Source organism: Pelodiscus sinensis, chromosome 20 (assembly GCF_049634645.1).
Source record: "Pelodiscus sinensis isolate JC-2024 chromosome 20, ASM4963464v1, whole genome shotgun sequence".
Lineage (NCBI taxonomy): Eukaryota > Metazoa > Chordata > Testudines > Trionychidae > Pelodiscus > Pelodiscus sinensis.
In genome coordinates this window covers 21,085,729-21,111,146 of record NC_134730.1, presented here as the reverse complement: position 1 = coordinate 21,111,146, position 25,418 = coordinate 21,085,729, and the positions used below count along the sequence as shown (strand labels likewise).

General features: G+C 45.5%; 1 protein-coding gene across 16 annotated transcripts in view; it reads left to right on the top strand.

The window, feature by feature from the left end:
• Positions 1 to 12,433: 12,433 nt before the first annotated feature.
• Positions 12,434 to 25,418, top strand: part of BPTF (bromodomain PHD finger transcription factor) — a 101,179-nt gene continuing 88,194 nt past the window's right edge. For 14 of the 16 annotated variants that reach the window (XM_075903942.1, XM_075903934.1, XM_075903937.1 and 11 more), the window contains exon 1: positions 12,434 to 13,317. In XM_075903942.1, coding sequence (XP_075760057.1) covers positions 12,678 to 13,317 — 640 coding nt within the window. In that variant the 5' untranslated portion in view covers positions 12,434 to 12,677. The remainder of the gene's footprint in view (positions 13,318 to 25,418) is intronic. The other 2 variants (XM_075903936.1, XM_075903931.1) reach the window with 1 other exon arrangement.

The following is a 25,418-nucleotide window of genomic DNA, read 5'->3' as shown; positions in this document are numbered from 1 at the left end:
ATAGGTATCAGGGCAAATGCTGGTTTATTATATTGCTGCTTATAACAGCAAGAAATATTTATTTTGTTTCAAATCCTGTGATAGTTACTCATAGCTGTATCCTAATACAGTACAAGACTTTAAATATGCTAGTCGTAGCATGAAAACTAGGACTTATGTGTTATAATGTATGTTTCTTTTTTTCTAGCTCTAGGTAACAGTTGAGACACAAGTTAAAAACATAAGCTGTGTGAGTTTCAAAAGTTTTGGCATACAGGAGATTCATTAATGCCAAGCTCTTCTGATTTCAATTCACATGGATTTTTTATTTATTCCTTTGAGTTTTAGGTTTGACCTCAAAGCAAATTAAAAGAAGCTGGTTATGTTTCACCTAGGTTAGCATCAAAATTATAAACTGTCTCCTGGCTAAAAGTTTAGTTTGGGGTTTATAATTAAACAACCCAATGCACTTGGTGGTTTTGGGCTCCATAATGAAAGCTTGGTTCAGATCTTAAAACTTGTGGATCAAATGCTGTAAAATCATTGGTCTTACTTTAGGGATGAGATTGGTCACTGTCAAAAGACGACTCACCAGTTAATGTGTGAACTTTTTAGCTGTAGGATTTACCATGATACAAATTGAACCTCCAAACTGGTCTGACACCCTTGGGATCTGACCAGTCCTGAATGAGAGAGTTTGCTGGACCAGGGGAGATCAATTTTGACCCCTTGCTGCCAGTCTCCAGGCTCCCTTGGGGAGCTGTCAGTCTTTCAGCTGCACTCCCTGCCACTGACTCCAGCAATGCTCCTGGCCTTGCCCGAGCTGCTTTGTTTCTTCCCCAGATCTAGGAAACTTTTCCATGCCAAGAAGAAAATACTTATACAGGAATCAAAGCAGCACACAGGCAAGCAGCATATGGACCAGATATGAAGCTGCATGCACACAGGAGATGCATCTTTACACCCCTGTAGTGTGATCTTTGGCTTCTAATTAAAGTTTGAATTGTAGAAGCCTCTGCTGGTTGGCTGAGGGACTTTCAGGCAGTCCAGGGCTTTATAAAGCAATGAGCAAGCGACCAAGGAGCTTGTGAACACGTGAGTGCTAACAGGAAGTTTAGAGAGGTAGTTTGGAAGGGGAGAGGGAAAGAGGCGAGGTTCTCTTGCCTTTCTTTTAAATCCTTTTTCCAGGACAGCAGGTATGGATGGTGATAGGTCTGCTGTTGTTACCTGCATAGCTTGTGCCATGTTTGTCGTCTTCCTGGAAGAAAGAACTGATTTCATCTGCACTAAGTGCAAGCTGGTTGCCATTTTTAAAGAAAAAAATAGAGGACTGGAGGCCCAAGTGTTGACCCTATGCTTGATCAGAGAGGATGAAGACTTCCTCGATAAAAGGCAGTGTTTAATCCTGCAAGCACAGCAGGTGGAAGAGCCAGAGAGGGCAGTATGGGACCAGGAAGAGAACTGGCAACATGTAACTTCTAGAAGGGGAAAAGGGCCAGCACAGGAATCCCCCAATGCTATAGAGGTAAGTAATCGCTTTCAGGCTCTCTACACAGGCTCTGCTGTGGTGAATGCTTTGGAAGTGACCTCACAAGGAAGAAACCGGAAGGGAACACCATCTTCTGGAAGGCATGGGATGCGTAGTCTTAGGGATGGAGGTTCCACGACCACCACCCCCAAAAGAAGACAACGGGTGGTGGTGGTCGGAGATTCTCTCCGAAGAGGGACTGAGCCATCCATCTGCAGTACGGACCTGGAATCTTGAGAGGTGTGCTGCTTATTGGGAGCTCGAATTCAGGATGTGACTGAGAGGCTTATAAAACTTATCGAACCTTCGGATTGCTACCCCTTCCTGCTTCTCCATGTGGGAACTAATGATACGGCCAAGAATGACCTTGAGCGGGTTACTGCGGATTATGTAGCGCTGGGAAGAAGGATCCAAGAATTTGGAGCGCAAGTGGTGCTCTCGTCCATCCTCCCTGTTGAAGAGAAAGGACTGGGCAGGGATCGTCGAATTGAGGACGTAAATGCGTGGTTGCGCAGGTGGTGTCGCAGAGAGGGCTTTGGTTTCTTCGACCTTGGGACTCTGTTCCGGGCACAAGGATTGTTAGGAAGAGATGGGATCGACCTAACGAAGAGAGGAAGGAGCATCTTCGCGGGCAGGCTTGCAAACCTGGTGAGGAGAGCTTTAAAGTAGGTTTGTTGGGGGATGGTGACCAAAACCCTGAGGGGAGTGGGAAAGTCGAATACCGGGAAGAAATGCAAAGAGGAATGAGCAACAAAGGAGGACCCATGATTCGAATGGAGAAGATAGGGCAATCAACTGGTTATCTGAGGTGTTTGTACACTAATGCGAGAAGCCTGGGCAACAAACAGGAAAAAATGGAGGCCCTGGTCCAGTCCAAGAAATATGATTTAATTGGGATAACAGAGACTTGGTGGGATGACTTCCATGACTGTAGCGCTGTCATGGAAGGATATAGACTGTTCAGGAAGAACAGGCAGGGGAGAAAAGGAGGATGAGTTGCACTATATGTAAGAGAGCACTACGATTGCTCAGAACTCCAGTATATAGAGGGAGAAAAGCCTGCTGAGAGTCTATGGGTTAAGTTTAGAGGTGCCAACAGCAGTGATGTGGTTGGTGTCTACTACAGGCCACCGAATCAGGTGGATGAGGCTTTCTTCGGACAACTGAGAGAAGCTTCCAGATTGCAGGCCCTGGTTTTCATGGGGGACTTCAATCACCCGGACATCTGTAGGGAGACCAATACAGCAGTTCACAAGCAATCCAGGAAGTTTTTGGAGAATTTTGGGGATAACTTCTTGGTACAAGTGCAGAAGGATCTGACCAGAGGTTGTGCGCAGCTTGACCTTCTGCTCACAAACAGGGAGGAACTAGTAGGGGAAGTAGAGTTGGGTGACAACCTGGGAAGCAGTGATCATGAGATGGTAGATTTCAGGATCCTGACCAAAGGAAGAAAAGAGAGTAGTAAAATACACACCTTGGACTTCAGAAAAGCAGATTTTGATTCCCTCAGAGACCTGATGGGCAGAATTCTCTGGTATGCTAACATGAAGGGGAAAGGAGTCCAGGAGAGCTGGCAATATTTTAAAGTAGCCTTATTGAAGGCACAGAAGGAAACCATCCCGTTGTGTAGCAAGAGAGGCAAACATGGTAGGAGACCAGATTGGCTTACAGGGGAAATCCTTGGTGAACTTAAGCACAAAAAGGAAGCTTACAAAAAGTGGAAACTTGGACAAATGACCAGCTAAACGTATAGCTCGAGAATGCCTGGGGGTTATCAGGAAGGCGAAAGCACAATTGGAATTGAGACCTGGCAAAGGATGTGAAGGATAACAAGAAAGGTTTCTACAGACGTTAACAAGAAGAAGGTGATCAGAGAGAGAGAAGGGGCCCCTACTGAATGAAGGAGATAACCTAGTGACAGATGATGTGGGGAAAGCTGAAGTACTCAATGCTTTCTTTGCCTCTGTATTCACGGATAAGGTCGGCTCCCAGACTAATGTGCTAAATGACGCAAGATGGGATGAAGATGGACAGCCCTTGGTGGGTAAAGAACAGGTTAGGAACTATTTCGAAAAGCTAAACGTACACAAATCCATAGGTCTGGACTTAATGCATCCGAGGGTACTGAGAGACTTGGCAAATGTCATTGAGGAGCCTTTGGCCATTATCTTTGAAAAGTTATGGAAATCGGGAGAGATGATGGGGAAAAAGGCAAATGTAGTGCCCATCTTCAAAAAAGGGAAGAAGGATGATCCAGGGAACTATAGGTTGGTCAGTCTTACCTCAGTTCCTGGAAAAATAATGGAAGGGATCCTTAAGGAATCCATTTTGAGGCACTTGGAAGAGAGGAAAGTGATCAGGAATAATCAGCATGGATTCACAAAGGGCAAATTGTGCCTGACCAATCGGATTAGCTTCTATGATGAGGTAACTGGCTTTGTGGACATGGAAAAGTCAGTGGATGTGATATACCTTGACTTTAGCAAGGCTTTTGATACAGTCTCCCACAATATTCTTGCCAATAAGTTAAGGGAATGTGGATTGGATAAATGGACGGTAAGATGGATAGAAAGATGGCTAGAAGGCTGGGCCCAGTGGGTAGTGATCAACGGTTCGATGTCAGGATGGTGGTCAGTTTCTAGCGGAGTACCCCATGGTTCAGTTCTAGGACCGGTTTTGTTCAATATCTTTATTAATGACCTGGATAAGGGGATGGATTGCACCCTCAGCAAGTTTGCAGATGACACTAAGCTAGGGGGAGAGGTAGATACGCTTGAGGGCAGAGAGAGGGTCCAGAGTGACTTAGACAAATTGGAGGATTGGGCCATAAGAAATCCGATGAGGTTCAACAAGGACAAGTGCAGAGTTCTGTACTTGGGATGGAAGAATCCCAAGCATTGTTACAATCTGGGGACCAACCAGCGAAGTAGTAGTTCTGCAGAAAAGGACCTGAGGGGATGAGAAACTGGATATGAGTCAACAGTGTGCCCTTGTAGCCAAGAAGGCTAATGGCATATTAGGTTACATTAAGGGGAGCATTGCCAGCAGATCCAGAGATGTGATTATTCCCCTTTATTCAGCTCTGGTGAGGCCACATCTGGAATATTGTGTCCAGTTCTGGGCCCCCCACCACAGAAAGCATGTAGGCGCATTGGAGAGGGTCCAGCAGAGGGCAACCAAAATGATTAGGGGGCTGGAGCATATGACCTATGAGGAGAGGCTGAGGGAGTTGGGTCTGTTTAGTCTGCAGAAGCAAAGAGTGAGGGGGGATTTGATAGCAGCCTTCAACTTCCTGAAGGGAGGTTCCAAAGAGGATGGAGAGAGGCTGTTCTCAGTAGTGACAGATGGCAGAACAAGGAGCAATGGTCTCAAGTTGTGGTGGGAGGGGTCCAGGTTGGATATTAGGAAAAACTATTTCACTAGAAGGGTGGTGAAGCACTGGAATGGGTTACCTAGCGAAGTAGTGGAGTCTCCATCCCTAGAGGTGTTTAAGTCTCAGCTTGACAAAGCCCTGGCTGGGTTGATTTAGTTGGGATTGGTCCTGCCTGGAGCCAGGGGGCTGGACTTGATGACCTCCTGAGGTCTCTTCCAGCTCTATGGTTCTATGATTCTATGGCCGCCACCTGTGCGGAAAATTATGCCAGTAGTCAGAATAGTGTCTGTAGGCTCGTGTACTGATCCCCTGATCCCCAGACTTTTTTGTCTCATCTTGCATTCCCCACACTCCAGTGCAAATCTAATATATAAAGGAGAATGTTTGTAAGTTTGTGCGCTAATAACTTGGACACTATAAGAGCTACCGCAACCAAACTTTGCATGGGATAACCTTTCATCCAGGATAAGGTTTTAAGGTACTTTTGGACCTGATCAGGCCCAAGTTCAAGCTGTAAAAATCAAAAAGTAACCCGCCACGCTGCGCTGCAGGGACCGTCCTGCCCACCCTAGGTCCTGTGCCCACCGCCTGTGCCCCCCAGTGCCGTCTGGGACTCGCCTCCTCCCACCCATGAGGTTACATAAGTGACCCACATGCACAATGGCTCGGGCACCTGCCCTGCCCCCTGCAGTACCTGCAGCCCCTCCTGCGTGTAACCTTCCCTCCAACAGGGTTCACACCCCTTCCCTCCAGGGATGACACGGACCTATATTTTAATCCCTATAAAAATCAGTGCAACTTTTCTACCATTCAAAAAAAGCCCACTCTCCTAGGCTATGTCTAGACTGCAAGCCTCTTTTGAAAGAGGATTTTTCGAAAGATACTTTTGAAAAAGCTTCTTTTGAAAAAGAGCAGCTAGACTGCAACCTCTTCTTTTGAAAAAGTGAGCTGCTTTTTCGAAAGAGAGCACCCAGGCAATCTGGATGCTCTCTTTCAAAAAAGCTCTGTTTGCATTCAAGAATGCCTTTTTTCGAAAGAGCACTTTCGAAAAAAGGCGTTCTTCCTTGTGAAATGAGTACCGCCATTGAAAGAAAAGCCGCATTCTTTCGATTTAATTTCGAAAGATCACGGCTGTAGTCTAGACACAGGTGAAGTTTTTTCCGAAAAAAGGCTACTTTAAAAAAAAACAAAACCCTGCAGTCTAGACACAGACCTTGTGAAATAGTTTTTCCTAATATCCAACCTGGACCTCTCCCACCGCAACTTGAGACCATTGCTCCTTGATCTGCCACTACTGAGAACAGCCTTTCTCCATCCTTTTTGGAACCTTCTTTCAGGAAGTTGAAGGCTGCTCTCAAATCCCCCCTCACTCTTCGCTTCTGCAGACTACATTTTTCTACATTTTGTTCCTCCAGTTTCCAAGCAGTGCCGGGTAACTTGAGCTAGTTTACTATATTTTGTGAGCACACAGCATGGCCAGTGCACTAAAGGAAAGTGAGAAAAAAAGCGTATGTAACTTTTATTATTCAAGACTGAGTGCACCCATATTCTTCCCTCTAGATTTTAATTGCCTTTTTTTTCTGCTTCTGCAGCTATGTCCTTCAGAGACAGCTCCTACACATTGACATAGTGCCTCTGTCAGGTAAAGAGGTGACTGAGGAGTACAAAACATGTGTTTGAGAAATGCTGCAACCATCTGATCAAGCCAATAGCAAGCACAAACTCTAGAGAGAGACAGGAAACAAAACACACACAAAAACCCTAAAAGACACAACTGGGCAGTCAGGAGAAGAGACATGGGAGGAGCAGCTGCTAAAACTCATGGAGGATTAAACAGAGGTGCACAGGTTCCTGATTCCATTTCAGGTGGAAAACATGCATACTTGACTTCCCCTTGCAGCCCATATAGAACTGCAATCCATGCCCTCCCCAAACTCCCCATTTCCAATCTGTTGTAGTACCTCTTGCACTCCTTCCCAGAGATATTTTCCATAAGAGCAGCTGGACTTACACACAGCTATGAAATCCTCATTTCACGGAGTGCTGCTCACTGTCATACTCCTTGTAAAAAATGTTCATCTGTGTATTGCTGTTTAAGAAAAAATTAATCTTAAAGACATTGATTCTTTATTTGAAACATACAAGGTGGTTGTAGCAGAAATGTATACACAGTGGCAGGTAGCACAATAGCAGATTACAATTAATGCTCAGGCAGGAATCATTACAAGGGTAATTCAAAGTGACAAGTAAATAGTTTCTAGCTTAGTGCATTATAGAAAGACTGTCCATGGATCTCACTTTGAAAATTCTGTTTCAAAGCTTCCCTGAGTCAAATAGGCATCCTGCTTCCCCTCCCCCTTTAATCCCTCTAATAGCTGTGTTGTCTGGATGTTCAAAATCAACTAGATGATCCACTTCAATGGCATGCAATGCAGTTCTGTATGGGCTGCAGGGGGAAGTCAAGTATGCATGTTTTTCACCTGCAATGGAATCAGGGACCTGTGCACCTCTGTTTAATCCTCTATGAGTTTTAGCATCTGCTCCTGCCCATGTCTCCTCTGCTGGCTGCCCAGAAACTTACTCCCTTGGTGTCACAAATGTTATGCAGAGCACAGCAGGCTGTTATGACCATGGGAATATTTTCATTATTGAGGTCTCACCTGCCAAAAAGACAGCACCAGTGACCCTTTTATCTGCCAAGCACACATTTTACAGGCCTCTTGCATGTGCTGAGCCTGTTGTTGAAGCACTCCTTGCTGCTGTCAAGGTTTTCGGTGTAAGGCTTTGTAAGAAGGGTGATCAGATGTCCCATTTTTAAGGCACAGGTCATCCCTACTATAAATCGCCTTGGTATGCATCTGTTCCACACTAAAGTAATTGATGCTTGTAGGAACTGATGAGTTCTAAATCCTCTCATTCTCTGCTCTTAAATTGCGCAACCTCCTCCCCCCCCCCCCCCCATTTTGTGCAACTGGAAGTTAGCTACAGGAAAAAAAATCTCCTGCTTTAAGTTGTTTTGCTATAAGTCCAAGTTTATGGAACGTATCTTGGACTTATAGTGAGGATGGCCTGTACAGTCTTGTATTTAAGCCCTCCTGCAACTGTCCTGACTTTTTCTTAAAGAGGCAAATTGTCCCTTATTTTCTGTCTCCCCCCCGCATCAGTAGTGGTGGATTCTGCAGCTGGCCAGACCCTTCCTTGCCAGATGTTGGCCCGCCAGAGGTGAGTGAGGGGATCCAGTGGCCAATGACGGCAGAAGGTGGAACCCTCCCACGGACAGGGACTGCTACTCTATGGAATGGGGAGCAGCCTCTGTCCACAGGGAGCTCAGGCCCCCTGTGAACAGAGGATGCTTTGTGACAGCCTTCCCTGCCCTCCCACTCCCTCACCCTGTGCTGCTGCCTATGTCCATGGGGATCTCAGACCCCTGTGGGAAGGGGCTGCTGTCATCCTGTGCTGCTGATTCTGTATCAGAGGCAGCAGCACAAGGGGGCAGGCAGCCGGTCTGTGCAGGGAGCTGGTTTTCAAACTAGTTCCCCTTGCAGACTGGTTCCCGCTTAACATCCCTCGCTGCTGCCTCTGACACAGAGGCAGCACTGCAGGTTGGTGGGGGGCTCCTCAGGAGTGGGACCAGGAGTGCATTGGCTGCTGGCCCCTCCCCATAAACTATTGAATAGTTATGTAACTGGTAAAATTTCATGTGGTTATACGACTATTCAGTTACATGATATCTAACATCCCTAATCCCCTTGACATCTCATCACTATCCCCCAGCCATCCTGAGCCAGAGCTTCAGATGCCTCTTCCCCAAACCCCGGCACCTCTCAGCCTTGTGCCCAGCTCCTGCATCCCCCAGCTCCATCCCCCAGCAGGCTCCCCTGTGGGCTCAGTGCTGGAGCTCTAGCAGTCCCCAGCCTCCAGTCCTGGATGTAGCAGCCCCTGGCCTTACCTAGCCACCCCTCTTCCCCTACAAGCTCTGCGCTGGCTCCAAAATTTGCACAGTGGGGTCGCTACCAACATAACATAATTCCATCTATTAATTCTGAAGCACCCACTGTGGATGCACTCCGCTGACACAAGGAGTGTGGTGTGAACATGCACAATTACAGTGATTTATGATGGACATAATTTAAGTCAATTCTGTAGCATAGACCTGGCCTAAGAGATGTGCATGCCTGGGGCCTGATTCTGTTCTCTTTTACACTGGGATAACTCAGTTGACTTGAATGGAGCTACTCCTAACTACCAGTGTTGGAAATACTGTTACTGAGGTGATTTGGATTCTGCAGAGTTCTTACTTCTCAGTCTCCCTGGAAAATGAATGTAATATAGCTGAAGCACTGAGTTCTGAGATATGTGAGAGAGTACAAAGTGGATTAGGCCCAGCTCCATGCTTTGTACCAAACAAAACTGGAGTGTGGGTACCAATGTTCTCTCTAATCTGTTCCATCCAGGTGCAGAACAAATCTGTTTGTGTGCTGAGGTATGTGCAAATGTGCACCACTAGCAGAAACAAAAAACATAGCTGTGGGTGCTCTGCTAATCAGCTGAATGGTGTAGAGGATACACGGATGGTTACAGCACTTGCAAATAAAAAGTATAGTTTGTTGGTGGAAAGAAAATGCAGACTGGGGCAAACCTTGTGGTCTGGCACTATTGCTTGCTTGGTGCTGGCTGTGGTTAGACATTGTGAGGTGTAGGAGGGTTATTAGCTAGGCACACAACAGGGTTGAAGACTGAAGATAGAATAGGAAGGGCCCTGTTACTTGCATGCCACTGGGCTGTGCTGGATGCTGTTGTGGCCAGCCTTGCTGCCTGCTGGGGTACAACAGAGATCTCAGCTGCTACAGAAGGATAACAATGAGGACAGCCCTGCTGTCTGCTGGGTAAAGCTAAGAGTATCCTTACTGAGGATGTGGTGTTCGAGGTGCTATGGCTGGTCTACACAGGGAGGGGGAAGGAGGCAAAGAGGAGACATAGAAGATTGCAGGGATTGAAGCTGCAAAGGGAGGGAGGGATGCCATGTTTTGGACATAGGTACCTGGACATAAGGATGGTACTTGGGATGGTACATTTTGGACATAGGGATTGTACTTGGGATGGTACATTTTGGACAAAGGGATGGTACTTGGTCCTGCTGTGAGGGCAGGGGACTGGACTCAATGACCTCTCAAGGTCCCTTCTAGTTCTATGAGATAGTATATCTCCATATTATTAGGTATAAAGAAGAAATTCTCAACCTTTTTCCTACTGAGCCCCCACCCCCAACGTGCTATAAAACTCCATGGCACAGCTGGGCCACAACACTTTTCTTATGAAAGCCGGAGCCAGTGTAAGGAGCACCAAGTCGGGCAGCTACCTTGACCCCATAGCACAGGGGGCACTATGAAACTAACTAAGTTGCTCAGGAAGGCTCTGTCTTCAGCCCCAGGTTCAGGTCCCCAGGCTGTAGTCCTGCACAGTGTGGTTTTGGCTTTCTGCCCTGGGCTCTAGTAAGTCTCACACTAGCCGTGCTAGGCAGCCCCAGTGAAACCTATTGGGACTCACCCATGTAGAGCAGCAGGAGCCCTGAGGTTGAACAGTGTGAAGAGCTGAAACTGTGAGGCGAATGAGGCTCTGCATAGGCTTGGTGAGGAAAGTCCTGCAGCAAATGCAGGAGCTAGAAAGCTACAGGCAGCAGAGACCTGTGGCAGGGTGGTGTGGGGAGCTCTGTAGCAGGTGTTAGCCACAGAGAGCAGAGAACCCTCTGGCTAGGGGATGTGTGGGATCCCTGGGGCACCTGTTAGCCACAGAGAGCCAAGGCTCCTGTGACCTGGCAGTGTGGGGGAGTCCAGGGGCAGGTGTTACCTACAGGGAGCAGAGAGCCCTGGAGGTGGGTCATGCAGAGGAGCTTTGGCGTAGGTGTTATCTACAGGAAGTAGAGAGGCCTCTGGCCAGGTGGTGTGGGGGAGCCTTGGTGTAGGGATCTATATAGAGCGTTCTTAAAACTGAAATACCCACCTGGAGAAGTGAAGAAACTGATCAACGGAGCCAGAAGAGTACCCAGACATGAACTACTTCAAGACAGGCCAAGCAGAGAAAACAGAAATCCACTTATCACCTACAGCCCACAACTTAAACCCCTCCAATGCATTATGAACCATGTACAACCTATCCTGGAAAATGACCCCTCACTCTCATAGGCCTTGGGGGAAAGGTCCTCACCTACAGCCAATCTGCTAACCTTGAACAAGTTATTTCCAGTAACCATGCCGCACACCTCCATCATAATAATCTAGGAACCCGCCACTGCAATCAGCCCTAGTGCCAACTCTGTCCACACATCTACACAAGCGATTTTCTCACTGGACGCAACCACATCAGCTACTCCATCAAAGGCTCATTTAACTGAACATCCACTAATGTGATCTATGCCAGCAATGCCCCTCTGCCATTTACACTGGTCAAACTGGAGAGTCTATGGCAGTGGTTCCCAACCTTTTCCAGATGGGGACCCATTTTGACCACTAAGGAAGACATGGTGACCCAGGGCAATTCAAAAAATGTATGAATGGTTCCTTAAGAGCGAACTGGGGAGACACCTGGTGACCCTTTTGAAATGTAATGGCGACCATATTTGGGTCCCGACCAATAGGTTGGGGAACCCTGCTCTACAGGAAAGAATCAATGGATACAAATCAGATATCTGAAAAGGCAACATGCAGAAACCTGTTGGAAAACACTTTAACCTGCCTGGATACTCATTAATGTATCACAAAGTCACTCAGTGTTGTTTCAGGCCAATTCCACAAGCCGAATACACAGGGAAGCGTTGGAACTTAACTTGATTTACAAGTTTGGGACCCATCAGAAAGGTATGAACAAAGACATTATCTGGCTAGCACACAACCTTCCACATCCTAATAACCAACCAACCAACCAATGGGTACTTAAGAACAATTTGCACTTTATCAACTTCATGTACCATGAATACTCTAATTCACTATTTAAAAAAAAAAATTCCTTCCTTCTCTCTCCCCATCCCCATTTATTTTGGAACTGGACTTTTAATACTCCATTCATCTGAAGAAGTGGGTTGTACCCAGGAAGCTCATGAGACCATGTTTTGTGAGTCTTTAAGGTGCCGCTAGACTATTTGTTTTTAAGTTCTCGGTGTAGGTGTGACCCACAGGAAGCAGAGAGCCCTCTGGCCAAGCGGTGCGGGGGATCCTTGGGGGCAAGTGTTAGCCACAGGGAGCAGCATCCCCCCTGTGGCTGGGCAGTGTGGAGGACCCTGTGGCAGGTGTTAGCCACGGGGAGGGGGCGGCCCTGCGGCCGCAGAGTGAGGGGAGCCCTGAGGCGGCTGTAGCCCCAGGGAGCCCTGCTGGGGTGGAGAGGAGCCCCGCGGGGGGCCGCGAGCGCTCTGGCGCCGGGCTCGCGAGCGCGGCGCTACCCCCCGGGCGCCGTGGCTCTTAACATGGCTCTCCAGCCGAGCGAGCGGCAGCGCCCCCTGGCGGAGCGCGGCGGCCCGGGCGGGTCACGTGAGGCGCTCAGGGCCTGCTGCCGCCGCCGCTTCCCCCAGTCAGAGCGGAGCGAGCCGAGGCAGAGACGAAGAAACAAGATGGCGGCCGGTAGCGATCCGGAGCGGGACGCCGGCAATTCGGATTGATCCCTCGGCCCTCGCAGTTCGGCGGCCCCCCTCCTCGGCCCGGAACTCTCGCAGGGGGGGGGAGCTTCCCCGCAGCCGCCTGTCCGGACTCCGAGCGCCCTCCCCAGCCTTCCCTGCCCCTCCCTTCCCCCCTCGGCCAGCGCCCAGAGATGCGGGGCCGGCGAGGCAGGCCGCCCAAGCAGCAGCAGCCTGCGGCGGCCCCCGCTCAGGCGAGCTCCCCGGCTCCGCCCGCCCCACCGGGCCCCATTGGGGGGCTGAGGTCCCGGCAGCGGGGCAGCAGTCGGGGCAGGTGGGCGGCCTCGGCCCAGGTGGAGGCGGTGGGGCCCAGGCCGAGGGGGGTCGGGGCTGCCCAGGCCTCTTCCTCTTCCACCGCCTCCCCCAGAGGGGGCAGCAAGAGGAAGGGAGGCAGCGGCAGCAGCAGCAGCACCCCTGGTGGGGGAGGCAGCAGCAGTCGGGGCAGGGGCAGGGCTGGGGCTGGAGCAGCGGGGGGAGGCGGCGCAGGAGGCAGCCAAGGCAGGGCTGCCTCGTCCAGGAGGAGCATCAGCAAAGTGGTGTACGACGATCATGAGAGCGAAGAGGAGGATGAGAGCGCGGTGTCCGAAGAGGAAGAGGAGGGAGACCCCGAGGATAACCAGGACTCTGAGGAGCAGGAGGAAGAGGAGGAGGAGATCATGGAGGAGGAGGACGACGACGACTCCGATTACCCCGAGGAGATGGAGGATGAAGATGATGCCAGCTATTGCACTGAGAGCAGCTTCAGGAGCCACAGCACCTACAGCAGCACCCCAGGTATAGCGTCAATGGGCTGCACTGTGAAAGAAGGGGAGGGCACCCCACATGCTCCCTCTAGCTTTCGCAGGGGAGGGGAAAGGCAAACAATAATAAGGGATGCCTGGAAGCAGACACAGGGGAAGAGAGGCATGCAAATCGAGCAGTGCTGGCAACCACACAGATGCCTTGCGAATCAGAAGGTGCTTATAAACTCGCACATGGAAAGAGAAATAATATGTGTACTCAGAGATGCTATCAGACCCACAGAGAGAGGGCTTGCAACTATCTAGACGCATGCTACACCAGAAAGTGTTCACAAACAGTGGCAAATGAATTGTATGTCGTGCATCCACTGGTACTTTTGTAAAGGAAAAGATGTATACATACTAATGAGGTTCTTGCAAATACATACAGACAAGGATGCCTGTAACATCAAGTTCTTGCAGACACAAGAAAGGGAAGTGCATACACCATGAGGTGTTCTCCAAAATTAAACTGGATTTGCAAGTGTGCCTTGAAGATACAGTGTCTAGTTTTTTTTAGAACAGGGTCTAGTTTTTTTTTAGAACAAAACTATATTTACTAGATGGGAAAGGAGGTGCATTGTTCAAAATGGAGATTGCATTGTTGTAGTTTGGGGGAAAATTCACAGTGTTTCATTGCACTGGTTTACACCTAGTTTTAGCTCCTGGTGTGTGTTAAAAACACACCCACCCACAAACATTGAACTGCAAGAGGTGAAAATAGAAATTAAATGTGTGGTAGGTTTGAGTCTTCAGAACATGTGCATTTAAAAACACCAGTTATCTTAAAATGTTGCAAACTTTAAACTTGGATTATTTATGGGGTTTATTTATTTAAGGCTCAATTTGACATTTGGATTTTCAGTTTGTTCTTTTTACATCAATAACAAAAATCTGGGCTTCTTACGAGTTTTGAAACCCTGCACTTTCCCCATATTTAGTTTATTATAAGCGTTTTTGAAGGTGCATCGTATTTTTGAGTGAATCTCAATTTGCACCACTTTTTTTGTTTAGGACTCACTTTCACTCAGGTACAGTTTAATCTTGCCTTTAAGGGTCCTGATTCAGGGATGTATTTTGGCCCATGTATAAATTTAAATTTTCTTGCTGAATTAACCTTTAGGCAGCAAACATTCTTGCAGTCTAAGTATTTGACATGCATTTGGTATTTTGGAGAAAAATAGATTGCTTGTATGAATTTATTATACTTAGTAAAATAGCTGTGTGGTCTTGTACAAATTGTAGACAACTTTTGAGAAGTAGAAAACAGTTCAGGTTGTTAGAAGTGTTATTTATTTTAATTGCTTACTTTAAAGGACACATGCAATGGATGCCTTGAATATGGTTTTGCAAAACTTCTAAAGGAGTGGATTTTTTTTTTAAAGGCACCACTTTCATATCCTCAGGATCCTAAATGCAGTCGTTTTTTAAAAGAAATTGCAAGGCAGTTTGAATATAATATAACTGCTCAAGAGATCATATTTTGGAAAATGGATTTTATTTAATTCACCTATTGTGATAGTACTTTGATGAGTTTGATGTCTTTCAAATAGTTCTTGCTTAGAGAGGAGTTTTTGTACCAAGTTAAACCCAAAGATTGAAAGTTTCTTTTCAGCATTTTCTTAACTGTTGAAGTTCCATTTAGTTATACAAGAGCTTTTTTTACAATTATTCACCTTCTGCTTGGTAAAGAGAAGAATTTACTGACTTCATAGGCTTATGCTGAGAAATATTTTGATGCCAAAAATCCAGGTGTAAGACCCATTATATAGAATATAGTGTAGACGTTCTTAAGTTCTGAGAGAAAGTACCTAAGTAAAGGAATTAAATATTGTGGTAAGCAACACAATAGCTTTGGGTATGTGTGTGTGGTGTTGCTGTATGCATATACAAGTATGTGTGTTGTTTAAGTGTTTACTACTTAAATAATACACTTTATAAGGTCTGGTCAGAATTATAAATTTGTGATTATTTTAGTTAAAATTTCAAATTTTAAAATATGTATATTTAAGGTGTTATCTTTTAAAGTATCACATGTATACTAACTGTTACCAGTTAGTCGTAAAAGAAACCCTGCGTTGTAGCATAGCTGGTATTTTAGTAGTAAATAGAAAGGTTTACTTTTTAAGTTAGATCATTTTGTATTTTAAGTTGCCTCTCAAATTCTTATCTTCAGAAAAGAAGCAAGTGATGAGTATTATCACCTGCAATAAGCAATGTTACAACTTCTAGTTTGGCCAGCTGTAAATCTGTGTCCAGTTCTTGCTGTTCAAATATGTGTATCACAAATGCTGCCACTTACAGGTAGCAGTAACTGGCATCTTAATCTCTTCAGATTATAGAAGAGATTTGGGCATGGAACTTGCACTACCCTCTTTTTGGAGGTGTGGTCATATTCATGGTTGCAGCACTTTTTCAGAAAGGGGTGTGAGGATATTATGATGATGCCTGTGCTGTACAGACAATTTAAGTATCCATATCAGTCAGACACTTCTCAAAAGTCATATGTGGACACTTCAGACAAAAATCATGTCCAATTTTACATGTGTGAGATGCATGTTATTTTTGTGCTCTACTGGAAAGTTTGTGATGTACTGTATCTTGCATGTGCATACTATTTTTTGATGTTACTTGGATCTTTAAGTTTAAGGAAATTAAAAAAAAATCTTAGGAGTACCTTTATGGTTTTGATATAAGTTTGACAATTAGTGCAGTCAGATTTGGTTGTAAGCACAATGATTACGGCTGCTTGTTGCATCCAAGAAATGTGATTGATACTTTTCTTTTGCTGGGGTGGGGGGGGAGGTATCATCAGTGGTGTTTGATTTGTCAGCTGGTAAAAGGACAGGGACTAGTTCAGGAAATTGACTGTATTTTGGCACATCCCTGATCCAAATATCCCTACTCTATAGTATTATGCCTTTGACTTCTCTTATTTTGGTAAGCAAATTTTTAGATAGTTATCCTTTGTTTTCTGTATTTCAAAACTGTTGCCATCACCTGTCCATTTTAACTTTTTGCTTTAAGCATGTTATCTTGTAATTATGCATATTCAATGTTTCAGGTACGTTGCTTAATTTAAACCACAGGCTAAGCAAGATGCCCAGACAATCAGTCTCTCTCTCAGTTCTCTCTTTCTCAGTTATTTCCTCCTTTCCCCACAAAATCCTAGGAAAACAGTTGGTTCTTGCAGCATGTCTTCAAATCAGGGTTTTGGCTAACTGAATGAAATGTCAATATGGCTGACAAATGATTCTGCAGCACTGGATTTTTGAAGAGCCCAAGGACTGTATGTATAAACACTTCAATACATTTCTTGACTAGGATTCTGTCAATATGATAGTGCATGCAAGCCATCATGATTTGCTTCTGAAACTAGACACTATACCAGAGTCGTCTTACCTCTGTAGCAGAATTGCACGTGTTGTGCACATCTCAAACTTAACTGTAATGTGTTGCCTAATATTCTTTTATGTCCCAGGTTATTGGGGAGTTATTTATATAAAGGCACTAAGGTTTGATATTGATTACTGATAGTGTCCCACAGTATTGACTAAACTCCCAAAGCCTTTACCTAGCATGCCCTGGGCTTTAAGTAAAACCTGGCATGGCTTCTCTTGAGGAAGTCTCTCTCTTAACTGGTTGATTAAGAGTCATGCTTAGTAATGTAGAGATGTCATCAGGACATCACATCAATTATGAAGAAACACAAGAGGTGCTTTGACAGTCTTAGTAAGAAGTTTGTGTAAAAGAGCAAGTGAATAGGTTTGTGGCTAATCTGTTACTTGCATCTTTTACCTAAATCCATTTAAAATGAAAATCTAAACATTTAAAATGAAAATCTAAACATTTTGAAAAACGGAGCATACTTAGTGTGAATCCAGGCTCATCCTTAGCTTACGAGCAATTGAACATTTGAGGTATGACTTCAGTGTCAATGGAACTAATGTGCAGACAAATAATTGTTATAATTGGTAAATTTAATTTTTGGTAAAAAAAATTTGGTTTCATCTATGGAGAAATTTAAATTGCTCCACTAATAATAAATAAAGTTATTGGCTATCCTTAATGGCTGAAAAAAATTGGATTCCAGGTTTGAAATTTTGCTTAGATTATAGGTCGGGCTGGGCAAAAGGACCTCCCAGGGCCGGATCCATCCTGTGGAGGCCCTGCCCCAGGCCAATCAGGGTCTGGGGGTGGGGGAAGTGTGCGAAGTCTCCTGCCACCCTGCAAGGAGTGCAGTGCTTCTAAGCACTACACGCTCCCCCTGCCCCCAGGCCAGTCAGGGCTTGGGGGGAGCGCGTAAAGTCTCCTCCTGCCCTGCAAGGAGCTCAGCTCTTAGTCAACTGCCAGCTGCTGCTCAGCTGGTGGTTGACTGTAAGTGCAGGGCTCCCTTGCAGGGTGGGGGCAGGGAGCAAGAGACTTCACATACGCCCCCTCCCCAGGCCCTGATTGACCTGGAGGAAGCAGGGGGGAAACACATGAAGTCTCCTCCCACTGCCAGGGGCAATTAGAGTCTGTGGTTGGGCAAGCACGGCAGTATCCTGGCCCCACCCCTTCTGCCTGAGGCTCCATCCCTACTGGGGTGGCCCAGGGCTACTTCAAAAATTTCTGAATTGGCCCCCAGTCAAAAATAATTGCCTACCTCTGTTATAGGTGATTATGATTACCTCTCAGAATGGCCACACTGAACTTAGATATTGGTATATCTCCCACTACTCACATCTTTTCAAATGTTATGGTGAAAAGTAGTTTAGGGAATGACATAGTCTTTGTAGATGACTAGTATTTGGAGGAATCCATGTAGTTTTCATGCAGAGGGTCAGGTTTTTAGAAACTAAACGTAAAATCAGCGCACCGCTGCTTGTTTCAGAAGCAACTGCCAGCCACTGTTTTTGGAAGTGTGCTGACATCCTTGAGGCACCAAAAAAAAAAAAAAAGAGGGAGGAGGCCACAATAACTACAAACTATATTTCACAATAATATAAGTGGGACGTGTTTGTGTTTGGGACAGGTCCACTGACCCTCAAGAGAGTGCAATATTCAGTCATTCATAACTTGAGCCCAGAAATTAGTTGAGACTTGATCGAGTTGATGCTCAATTCTAGTCAAACGACCATATTCTGCTCTATCTCATCCATGCATCAGTTCTGCAAACTATTGGCATGTGTTTTTATATGAATCTGGAACAATTTTTGAGTCTAATCTTGAGGTTTTTTCCCCCCCAAGGAATATATGTAAACTGAAAAAAGGTGCACAGCAACATCCAAACTAGTCCCATAGTTGTCAATGGAGTGGGTCAGAAACATTCTGACTAATTTTCTGTTGGAAAATGCTGATTTTTTTTAAAAACTGCAACTTTTTTGAAATATGTTTAGCTGGATGAAATTTCATTTTGAAAGAGAAATTGAAAAAATATTTTGAGGCCGAAGCATTTCTATTCCAAAGGTCAAAATGGATGTTTGATTTTTGGGGGGGGGGGAGGTATTTCAAAAAGAAGTTTTTTTGATATTTATTTCAAATGTTTATATTATATAAATGATCCAAAACAGTTCTTAAATAATATATTTTATTTCCATTTTGGACCCTCAAAATTGTGAGTTTTCCTAGAAATAGAAAATCCAGTGTCTGCCTAGCTCTAGTTATCAGATCTCAAACTATAGAATAGTTCTCTGGCTTGGTGCTTTTACTTGAAATCTGGATAACTCAAAATAATATAAAATACAATAATCTCTAAAATTGCCTATTTTCACATCTGTTAAAAACAAATATTTAAATAATAGAGATTGCCTATCTTGTAGAACTGGAAGGGACCTGAAAGGTCATTGAGTCTAGTCCCCTGCCTTCACAGCAGGACCAAGTACCATTCCTGACAAATTTTTGCCCTCAATCCCTAAATGGCCTCCCCAAGGATTGAACTCACAGCCCTGGGTTTAGCAGGCCAATGCTCAAACCACTGAGCTATCAGTCCCCCCTCTGACTAAGGTTGGCAATGTATTCAGAAGTGAGACTGCCTACTAGATAGAAGTTGAGGAGGGCATCTGTTTCTATGGAATGCCTCTATAAAAGCATATTATTATTGGGAATAAACCTTCATGTTGAAGAAAACCCAGCTTTTATTTTAGTGCATAACTAATCAGACTGGTTTATGTATGAATGAAATTGTTTGAAAGATTCTGTGGAAACTATTACCAAATAAAAACAAGTAATCTTCTTAGAGTTACAAAACTCTTCACCTGCTAAATTCTGAATACAGAATTAAGGGGTTTGGGTTTTTTTGTACAATATCTGATTATGTCCATATTCTGAACAAGACAGGGAACATCCTTTTGTTCCCTGTGCTTTTTTCGTGTGTCTCCTGATGTCTGCAAAAGGTGCAAACATAACACAAAACCTTGAATAGAGGAAGGCTCTGGAGGTGCGAAATTAAAACTTGAGAGCTTTCTGGTCTAGCAGCTGCAGGAAGCAGCTCCTATTGACCTCAGGATCATGGTTGCTCAATTTAAAGCATGGTAGTAGTAATTGTGGAAGAAGTAAAGTTTAAACCTTCCTTTGACTTTGAATTGGAAACTGGCTGGTGATATTTTATACTTTCAATTGGTTTTGGATGGGGTTAGCTGAGAGATTTTCTCTTTGTACACAAATGCTGGAATGCATTCAGTTTAAATAAGAGGGAGCTTCTGAAAAGGCCTTTTCCATAAAGTTTCTCCACCTCACCCAGGTTATACACTAAGTTAGGGAGCAGAAGTCAGCTCCCCAACATGTATTTGTGTGTATGGGCAGAGTCAGGAGCACCATGCATGGCGGGGGCAGGGACCGGGAGCCCCATATGTGATGGGGGGTAAGGGGGAGCTAGGAGCCGGGAGCCCCATATGTGGCCGGGAGAGTAGAACTGGGAGCCCTGTATGTGACTGGGGGTAGCTGGGAGCCTGATATGTGGTGGGTGGGGAGAGCTGGGAGCCCCGAATGTGGCTGGGGACAGGAGGGAGAGCTGGGAGCCCTGTACATGGCCAGGAGGGGTAGAGTGGGGAGCAGGAGCGGGGGAGCCAGTTGCAGAAGCTGGAAGCCCCATGTGCTGGGCTGCTGGCTCCAGCTGCCATCCCTCCCCTAGCCCCCGTGTGAGGAGCGGAATCAGGATCCAGCTTCGTCAGTTAATCAGGATTTTATATCCCTACTTCATAGTTCATCTGTGGATGTGGTGGTGTGTGTCTGTCACTGTGAGTCTTTGTGGTTCTGTCTAGTGATTCCATCAAAGTCATACAGACTTTGCATTAAAGAAATCTTTCAGTGAAAGGTTGCTGCTTTGATTTGTTCTGTCTGCTTAGTCTTATTAATTGTTGATGTTTGGTACAACAGCTTTGCTCGAGGGATTGAGGACCCTTTATAATTGGGGAAAAGTAATTGGGAATTTCTCTTGAGATGTCATTTTTTTTAAGGAGAATATATAATGGTCTTAGGTTGTTCAGCACATAATTGGTATAAAATGTATTATCTGAAGGACCTAAAAATACTTCAAAAGCTATCGTTGCATAAACCTTTTTATGTTTAGATCTTTTATAGCTGGGGAAAATTTCTGTTCTTTACAGCTTCTCAGAATGAATTTGCAAAGGGGCGCTTGTAGTTTTCTAACAAAATGGCTAACTTTATTAGGTATCATCAAAGGTGGCAAAGTGCCTGTGCAAAAATGTTTTGTCAGTCCTATACTATGAAAATTGCCAGCTAATGCTAACTAAATCTTAACCTCAACCAGCTAATAAATTGTGCTACACTGGTAAACTGTAAGTCTGCCTCTGCAGTGACAGCTACTTCCCAGTGTCCCCTCTGGGTTCCTTTCATATATTATTCATACTGAGGTTTGTCAGGATCAAGTCTCCACATTACAAAATGTCATTCCTGGATTGAGGACTTGTTTTCTAATGGCTTTCAAAAGTTCATTAGAACTTGAGGTTGTGTATAGCTTAAATTTAGAAAATCCGTTGGCATAGCAACCATACCACAGCCATCTCTTGTCATTTTATTAAGATTTAAGAAATCTGTAGTACATGGCTGCAGAGTTCTTATACAGCTTCTGTGTAGATCAGGTATGAGCATGAGTTTACACTAGGGATGTTAGGTATTGGTCAGCTGAATAGTCGATTAACCTTATGAATTCTTATCAGTTACTCGTCTATTCTATAATCCCTGGGAGTGGAGCCGGCAGCCAGGGTGCTCCAGCCCTACTTCCGAGGAGCCCCCTGCCATTCTGTGCTGCTACCTCTGTATCAGAGGCAGCAGCATGGGGTACCAGGTGGGAGCTGGTCTGCAAAGGGAGCCAGTTTAAAACCAGCTACCCTTGCGGACCGGCTGCCTGTCATCTCATACTGCTGCCTCTGATATGGATGCAGCAACACAGGGTGGCAGCAGCCCCTGTCAAGGGGGATCTGAGCTCCTGGACCCAGCATGAGCCAGAACCGGGCCCAGCCTGCTAAAAAATTTACGGGCGAGGGCAGGTACATGTAATTTATAGCATTAACCGTTAAGTGTTTGCTAATCAGTTAATCAACTACACTATTACATCCCTAGTAATCTTAATGCTAGTAATTACAACCCCAGTTTTCTTAATGTTTCAAGTCATTGCTTACTGATCTGCATATATTAGGTTTATATGAGTATTCTTTCATTGTTAACACGTGAATAATTGGTGCCACATTGTGGTGTTTAGCGTTTAGATTTGAATACAATCCTCTCAGAGTGTAGAAAATGGGGAGGAGCAGATAAATCAGGCTATCTCCTCTGGAAACTGCTGCTAAGCAATACGGTTTCTCAAGCATTCCCTGGCCTAGATCACTCAAAAGCCATGGAACGTGAGAAGAGGAGTTCAAAACAATTATCTGTAGTTCCAAAACAATCATTTGTTGTTGAATCCTTTTAAATTAACCCCTTTTAAACATTGAACATGATATTTTTATGATTTTTAAAAAACTGCTGTAGCACCATATAAAGAAATAAGCATTCCTTCTCTTTATGATAGCTCTTGCAGGGAAGAAAGGGCTGGGCGGGAGAACTTGACTTGTTCCCCTTCTAGAAAACTGTGCTAATTATGCCTGTTTTTTCTAGTGTTAGCAGAACATTTCTTCTGATTGGTTAGGCGAGGTGGAATTTCTCCTTATCCTTTCTTTTTCTCCCCCTTTCCTTTTCCGCAAATGTTTATCTGAAGAATTATCTTCTTTCTCAATCTAAGGAAAGGGAAAGATTACTTTGGCTTTCTTAGGATCCTCAATGGTGTCTGATTATTAGAAAAGGCAGTTTTATGCATAAGATTAATTTTTCTGAGGTGGTTTCAGGGGTATTTGGATGTATATCTCTCCTTCATGATAGAAGCATTCTAATGAGGTCCTTTTTTTGTTATTGTAAGCATGGATTTAAACAGTTACTATATAAAAGCCAGAAGTGAAGATCAAGTATAGGCCTTTTTATTTTAGGTGTGCGTGCATGCATGTGTTTAAAACAAAGAACCACCATCAATGTCTAGAGGGAATACTCTGGTTAGAAAACCAATTTATCCATCATTTCCATCAATTGTAAAAGGAGAGGTGCTGTAACTCATCTTTGATTGGGGCTCCATTTTCAGTAAACTTGAAAACCCCAATCCTCTCCTGATCAATGTTACCTCTAATTTTTTCCATTCATGTATGGAGTAAATTTTATGATGTGCACTGAGCCATAACAGGATGTGTACCACAAGTAGAAATACATGTTGGTGGTAGGGATGTGAAAGGTTAGCCCTGTGGTTCTCAACTGGTGATTCATGGACCACTGGTGGTCCATGGTGACTCTTTCGGTGGCCCCCAGGAACATTGTCCAAAGTCACATGGCATGAGCATCGCCGCCATTAGGCTGTTTTATGCCGTGTTCACAAGCACGCAGTGCGTCATCCATAGCGTCACCTAGGACGCAACCACATTGTGTTGCCAGTAACTTCTGTCTGAGGCTCTGAGTGTCAGCGTAGCTGCCGCCGTCGTGCTGAGCGGTTGCCGTGTTGTTTGTCCTGTGCTACATGTGCTGAAGGTGGTCCACGAACATTTTTTGATTGGCCTGGTGGTCCGTGGACTGAAATGAGTTGAGAACCACTGGGTTAGCCAGTTAATTGGTAAACATCACCCGTAATGGATTATGCTTAGTGGTTCCAGTTAACTGGTGCTCCAACCCCATGAGGGGCCCACTGCAGTTAGGGGCTGTTCTGGTTGTCTGGAAGAGCTTCTGTCTGCGGCAGGCTGGGGTACCCTGCAAGTAGGGGCTTCTTCAGTCGTCCAGAGGAGCCCCTGTCTGCAGCATGCTTGATCACCCAGTAGACGGGGCTGCTCTGGCGGAGATGGAACAGCCCCTGCCTGTGGTGGTGTGGCTGCTCCAGCCCGATCTCACCTCCCGCCCATACTCCCCTTTAATTGGTTAACTGGTTGACCCATTATGCTGGATTTTACATCCCTAGTTGCTGGCTGTGGACATTCTGATGATCACTGGCTGGCATCTGAATCTCTCCTGGGTGGCTGTCCAAGTGTTCAGTTATTACAAAAAACTAAATACCACCTTCCACTCCAGAGTTTCCTGAAAGAGATGGATCTTTGCTAATCTGCTCCTTGCTTAGCCTCTCTTATATCTTCCCCAGTAAAAAACCTTCAGTGTTTGGCTCTGATACCTCTGTCTTACCCAAGCAACTGCCAGTTAAATTGACATACTGATCATTGTAACAACTGGCACGGATTTTCATTTGCAATAGAGAAGCTGATCAAAGTCCTGTTAATTTTACTCTAAAGTTGAGTATAGATGTGCAAAATAGCAGAGCATTGAGTCTTCCTCAAACTTTAGGAAGGCAGGGTATCAGTACATATTTGGAAAATTTCCTTCTGGGGTTGTTAAATTGCGGTTACCGAGTTAATCGTATAGTCGATACAATATGATTGACTATACAGTTAGTTGATAGCACTGCTATGCAGAACTGCTGCGGAGATAGTTCCAGGAGCCACCTATGCTGTGGCTCTGCATTTTAAATGTAGTAAGAACTGCTGGTCTATTACAACATTTAAAATGCAGAGGCACAGCGTCCGCATGAGCCGGGTCTGCTAGAGCCTGGCTTGCCCTGAGTCCAGCAGTCCCTGTTTGTGGCAGACAGCCCTGGAGCTGGAGCAGCCTCTGTTTGCAGCAGCCAGAGGCTGCTCCAGCACCAGCCTCCATTTGCAGCGGCCAGGGCTGGCTGCAGATGAGCTACTGCTGGAGCAGCCCCTGCCTGCGGCCAGCCCTGGCTGCTGCAAACAGGGCTACTTGGGAGCAGCAGCCTCTGGCTGCAAAGGGGGCCCAGCTCCCCGCTAGGACCCCTGCGGACAGGGGCTGCTTCTCAACAGCCTCCCATCTCTCTCCCCTACCCCCACTGCCTCTGATAGTCAGCTCCCCCCAGTACCAGCTTGTCCTCCCCTCCCCCTTAACTGCCTCTCAGAGAGAGCAAGGGAGGGGTGCCGCAGGGAGCACACGGCGAGCAGGGAATCAAGCAGTCCTACTTACCTTGTGTTCCTACTGCAGCGCTTCATTCTTTGAAATGTAGCAAGACACGGGGCACTTGCTACATTTCAAAGGCTGAAGCTTTGAAGGGTCTGCTTCAGTTCCCACTCACGCTATTTCCCTGCTGTGCCTCTGCCACCCCTGCCTCCCACGGAGATGGTTCTGGGGGGGAACCAGCTTTTAAGCCGGCTCTCCTCAGCACCAACTCCTGCTCCTCCCCTTGCTGCCTCAAGGGTGGGAAAAGTGACTAGTCAAGTAACTACTTGCTTACAAGTCTAGTTGCTTGCATCCCTATTTCCTTCACAACCATATGAGCTGGAAACTATTAAAACCTTAATTTCTGCAGAAATTGATGGCTTAAGACTCCCTCTTGCTACGAAGTGTTTGTACAGCATTGCTGTCTAGGCAAATAGCAACACCATTTGTTGCTAGTCTTCCAGTTTCATTTTAATAGTGTCAATTTGAAGAATTTTTTATGAGTATAAAAAGCAGTTAGGAGTTAAAATCTTTCTGAACTAGGACATTTTGCTTAAAGTTTTGGCAAAACAACTAGTCAGTGTTTTC